This window comes from Tupaia chinensis, unplaced genomic scaffold, assembly GCF_000334495.1.
Source record: "Tupaia chinensis unplaced genomic scaffold, TupChi_1.0 Scaffold145396_1, whole genome shotgun sequence".
Classification (NCBI taxonomy): domain Eukaryota; kingdom Metazoa; phylum Chordata; class Mammalia; order Scandentia; family Tupaiidae; genus Tupaia; species Tupaia belangeri.
Window position 1 is genome coordinate 2,334,954 of NW_006205257.1, and position 5,640 is coordinate 2,340,593.

Genomic DNA, 5,640 nt, shown 5'->3' on the forward strand with positions numbered 1-5,640 from the left:
GCTGAAAGTGAAAAATCACCCCCCCGCCCCTGGGGATGGCCCTTCTCCTCCATTCTCCTCTCAGGATCTTAGGCACACACATGCGCCCGGTGTGAATTTAAGCCACCGGGTCTGGGACTCGAACCACAGTCAGCTACCTGGGAGTCCAGCGACATAGCCATTACACTAACTGCTGGTCCCCCCGACATGAGTTTTTAAGCCACAGGGTCCAGGACTCGAACTGCAGTCAACTAAGTAACCATGACACCATCCGCTGGTCCCTTTACTATTTTTAAGAAGGTGCCATGATGGAGTAATCAGATATTCATTCAATAAACCTGCCACTGAAGGAACATCTGCACCTGTGGGAGGTGCTCTGCCAAGTGCTGGGATAACACAACAGTGAGAGCAGTGTGCTGGCTAATAATTACGAAGCACTAAGAGTGAGGCACTGCACCCATGTGATCCTCACAACACCCCGGGAGGTGGTTCCCTTATGTGCATTTTAAGATAATCACATTTAGCAGAGAAACAAACATCAACTAGTAACTACAAAACGCGTGTTAATGGGGCTCCATGTGTGTTTATTTAGTAAGTTCATAATGAAGACGCTCTGTGACCATTTATGGGAAAATCACCATGGAAGAAAAACTTCTAAGACCCACCCACCCAGGAAAACAACTAAAGCAGAAGAATCCACTTGGTGAACCCATCTTTCAAAAAGTTCAGCGTCCCAGCCCATACCTGTGCTTTGCTTCCTGTTGTGCGGCATCACCAGGATCCTGAAAAGATAATGGAACTTTTTAATCGGGTAATTTCACAGAGGAAATCAAACAAACTATTCTGTTTTGTTTCTGCAGTGGTGAAGACTGCCTACCAAATAATTAGAAACTAGGCCTCACAGAAACCAACGGGGATAGTTTCCACTTAATGTTTTGATGAGCTTCTAAAGTTTCAATCTAATAAAATGCGTTGGAATACAATCAACCTGGGTGGCTTGATGGTTAAGGTGCTGGATCCCACATGGTCAACTGTGTGGTTTAGAGTATCCGGGCCTGGTGGCTTCAAAATTATGCCAGGTGGCTTCAAGATTATCCAGCCCGGCGTTGCCGGCGGGTTCAAAACCCAAGAGGAGAAAGGGGAGAGACTGCAGCGTGGCCATCCCCCATGGGGGAGGCGGTGCTTTCTCACTCTATCCGTGCCTCTGGTCTACCCGCACAGGCGCCCTACAGCAAATTACAATGAAAAAAAAAATGCATTAACCCTTGAGAGGTGCATCCCTATACTACCAAACCATACTGCACCTGTAAGAATTTCTGGAAGATACGTGCCTTGACACTAGGGCTGATGATGATTCATACAGCGCTTCCTCCCAGACCATCCAGCCCAGCGTCCCTAACACGGCGCTCTCCTTATCTTCATAGAATAGGCACTTTATCTATGAGATTAGTGAGAACCGCTTGGCTCCGCCCCGGACTGTCAGCTCGGAGCACAGGTTCACCGGTTCTCTGCGGTACCCTCGGCACCTGGAACGCTGCCGACCCTCACGTCGACGTGGGTCAAATCACGAATTCTAGAAAACCTGAACTGTCCCGCTGGAACAGCAGTAAAGACCGCTGGCTCCAAAGCTCAGGGTACGGAAAGAGGCGGGGGCTGAGATTTTTGCTTCGAACTAAGGCCGAGCCGGGCCGCCGACTCCGCGGCTAGAGCGGCCCCAGCCCAAGGCAGGCCTTGCACGTGGCCAGCACCCACCGCCCGGCCGCCCAGGCCTCCAAGCACTGGCACCAGCCCGCACCGCCCGCCCGCCCAGGCCTCCAAGTACTGGCGAAAACGCTGAAGCTGGCCTCGAAGCCGGCCTCGAGGCCGCCAGCGGAGTCCTTGGCCCGCGAGGCCAAAAACGCCGCGGCGCCCGGAGCCACCGCCTGGGGCCGCGCCCTCTCATTCCGGGCCAGGGCGCCGCCCCGCAGGGGACGGGCCTGGACGGGGCGGGCGCGCTCACCCCGTGCTTCGCCTGCAGCTCCGCCAGCCTCTGCTTCCTCAGCGCCTCCCGCTCCTCGTCCGCCAAAAAAGCCGGGGCGCGCGCCCTCTCATTCCGGGCCAGGGCGCCGCCCCGCAGGGGACGGGCCTGGACGGGGCGGGCGCGCTCACCCCGTGCTTCGCCTGCAGCTCCGCCAGCCTCTGCTTCCTCAGCGCCTCCAGCTCCTCGTCCGCCATGGTACTGCTGGAGGTCGAGCAGCCGGAGCCACTCTCCGCCTCACTCCGCGGGATCTCCCGCAGCCCCTGGGCGCGAGCTCGGCCCTGAGCACTGCGCAGGCGCCCAGGCATCACCAATCCAGCCCGGAGCCGCGCGCTCGCAGCTGCCAGGACGCTGCGAAGAAGCCCGATCCCTCGATGGGCCGCTCTCCAGAGTGGCGGGGCACTGGGACGCCGCGTTTTGCGGACCCTCCGGGACTCGCCTCCGCACCCATCGTGGTCGCCTCCGCGTGTGTGGACACCTCCGCGTGTGTGGGCACTGGCTCCCAGACATAGGCTGCGTCTCGTAAAACATCTAAAATAAAGCCTCAACAGAAGTATTATAGGAACCGGTACAATTTGCTGGTGGCCTATGATGTCCTTACTCACACTGTCATTTTTATAGATGAGGAATGACGGACTCAGAAAGGCCCAGTAGGTGATGGAAATATCTTAAAACTGAATTGTGGCTACGGTTGCATAGGTTTTTTGTTGTTGTTGTTGTTCTTGTTTTTCAAAACATTTGCTACAGGACTTGTGTACTCCCTGGGGACAGAGAGAGAAAGTGAGAAAGCATGTGTGTGTGTGGGGGGGGGGGGGGGGGGGCGTGCCTCAATCCCTTCTCGGGATTTTGGGCATGCATGCACACGTGCCTCCGCGTTTCTTTCAAGCTGCAGGGTTGGGACTCGTACCATGCACAGTCAGCTATGTGGAATTCAGTCGCTTTAACTTACACGCCATTGGCAGGCCCAATTGCACAGGTTTTAAATGTGGCAAAATCATTAAATTGTACGTTTAACATGGGTTAAAAGAGGTGGTGGGGGTGGAGGGAGGTTACCTGGATGTTAGATAGTCAAAAACTTGGAGGCTCATCTAGGGTTGCAGATGAGCCTTTCTTCAGAGGTTGGAGAGGGGGTTGTGGGGTGTATTGCGAACTCCCTGGCACACATGCCCCTGCACCCACCCTTCACACAAAGGGGCCTTTCCTGGGAAAATACTGGAGTGAGCAGCTGTGGTGTGAACTTCTTGGCACACTCACATATGCTTCTGCCTCTAGATTGGGATGAGAGGATACTCAGCTCTTTAACCTGGTGACTCCTGCAGGTTATTCCTGTGGGTGGTGGTGGTTTGTTTTTAAGGGACCAGCAGTTAGCGTAATGGCTATGTCGCTGGACTCGACCACGGTTCGAGTTCCGGACCCGGAAAAAACTCACGCCGGGTGCGTGTGTGTGTGCGTGCATGCCCAAGATCCCAAGAGGAGAATGGAGGAGAAGGAAATTGCGGTGTCACCATCCCCCCCCCGGGAGGTGATTTCTCACTTTCTGTCTCTCCCTGTCTTGTGGGCAAGCGCCCAACCCCTTAGGAAAAAACCTCAAAAAAAAAAAAAGAAGAGGGATTTTTGCCATAAGGTGTGTGTGAGAAATCACCGCTTCCCCCTCCACCCCAGGGGAATGGTCATGCTGCAGTCCCTTCTGCATTCTCCTCTCAGGATTTTAGGTACACACATGCACATTAGCCAGCCATGGGATTCAAGCTGCCAGGTCTGAGACTTAAACTACAGTTGGCCATGTGAGAGTCCAGCTACCACGCCACCTGTGGGCCCTTCCCTGTGTGGCAAACTACTCATTAAATGCACTATTTTCATTATTTTTCTTTTTTTTTGGAGAGGTTTTTCTTTGCTATTGGGCATGTGCGCTGGCCAGAAAGACAGGGAGAGACAGAGAGACAGAAAGCGTGAAATCACCCCCCAGGGGGGATGGCCACACCACAATCCCTTCTCTTCCATTCTCCTCTTGGAATCTTGGGCACGCACGCACATGCACCTGGCTTGAGTTTAAGCCACTGGGTCCAGGACTCGAACCATGGTCGACTATGTAGGAGTCCAGTGACATAGCCATTACACCATCTGTTGGTCCCCATTTTCATCATTTTTAAGTATACAAGAGGCCTTCAAAAATTCATGGAGAATGCATATGATGACAAAACTAGGAGTGGGTTTTATTTATTTATCTTTGCACCAAAACAAACACTTCTGTTTTTCCCAGTCCCTTCATTCAATGGTATTGAGGATACATTCACATTGTAGACCTTTTTCATCCTCCCAAACTGAAACTCCTCTCGCTAAATAATAACTCTCATTTCTCCAAGCTCCCATCTCTTGACAACCAGCATCTACTTTCTGTCTGTATGGCTTTGTCGATTCTAGGTAACTCCTAAGAATGGAATCATACAGTATTTGTCCGTTTGTAACTGGCTGATTTCAGTTAGCATGTGTCTTTGAGGTGTCTCTACATGACGCACGTGCCAGAACGTCACGCCTTTGAAGGCTGAATGTATTCCATTGTACATATGTACACATTTTGTTTATTTGTTCATGGACACTTAGTTGCTCCTACCTTTTGTCTGTTGTGAATAATGCTGCTATGAACATGTGTGTACAAATATCTGTTCAGATCCAATCTTTTACTTCTTTGGAGACTATATCCAGAACAAGAATTGCTGTAGAAATGATAATCCGGTTTCAATTCTGAGGAATGACTACATCCCTCACCATGGTGGCTTTACTGTTTCACATTCCCACCAACAGTGAACAAAGGCTTCAATTTCACCAATTCCTCACCACCACTTATGTTCTGTATTAAAAAAATATATATATAGTAACCATCCTAGTGGGTTAATGTCTATTTCATTGTGGTTTTGGTTGCCATTTCTCTAATGACTAGTGATGTTGAGCATCTTTGAATGTGTTTATTGGCCATTTGTATACCTTTTTTTTGGGAGAAATGTTTGTTCAATCCTTTATCCATTTTTAAATTTTGAACATTGGCTCTCTCTCTTCTGTCTGTACATGGCTTTTCCAAACCATTTGAAAGTAAATTGTAGCTATTACTTCAGTTCACTCCTAAGTGTCTAAGAATAGAGACATTCTCATACATAATTGTACTGTTGATGTAATTATTGCACCCCAAAATTAATGTAGATAAAACACAATCACCTAATTTACATACAATCACACCTATTTTCTCCAATTATTCAAATAACCTTCACGACTCTTTTCTATCAGTTCATGACTATATTGTGTTTAATGGTCATTCCCTTTGAAATATGAAAGTATTTCTCATCTGTCTTCAAGGATTTGGAGTTGGTAATACAAAATCTGATTTTTTTTTTTTTTTAAGTTTTAGGGTGCGTGTGCTCACCAGAGAGAGACAAAAAGAGGGGAAGTGAGAAATCACCCTCGGGGAAAATGACCACACCAATCCCGTCTCCTCCGTTCTCCTTTTCGTATTGTAAACATGCACGCACGCACATGCGCTTGGCGTGATTTTCAAGCCACTGTGAAGTCAAGGACCAGCATATGGCATGATGGTATGTCATTGGACTCCCATGTCATCGACTGTGGTTTGAGTCCCAGACCCAGGGTCTTGA

At 49.9% G+C, this 5,640-nt stretch overlaps 1 protein-coding gene across 2 annotated transcripts in view; it reads right to left on the reverse strand.

The window, feature by feature from the left end:
• Window positions 1-2,305, reverse strand: part of PDCD5 (programmed cell death 5) — an 8,873-nt gene extending 6,568 nt beyond the window's left edge. Inside the window, exons 1-3 of one of the 2 annotated variants that reach the window (XM_014583999.2) lie at window positions 2,173-2,305; window positions 1,979-2,023; window positions 724-761 (exon numbers count right to left, since the gene is read on the reverse strand). In XM_014583999.2, coding sequence (XP_014439485.1) covers window positions 724-761; window positions 1,979-2,023; window positions 2,173-2,304 — 215 coding nt within the window. In that variant the 5' untranslated portion in view covers window position 2,305. Of the gene's footprint in view, window positions 1-723; window positions 762-1,978; window positions 2,024-2,127 lie in introns of both variants that reach the window. The other variant, XM_006167991.3, reaches the window with a different exon arrangement.
• Window positions 2,306-5,640: the final 3,335 nt, after the last annotated feature.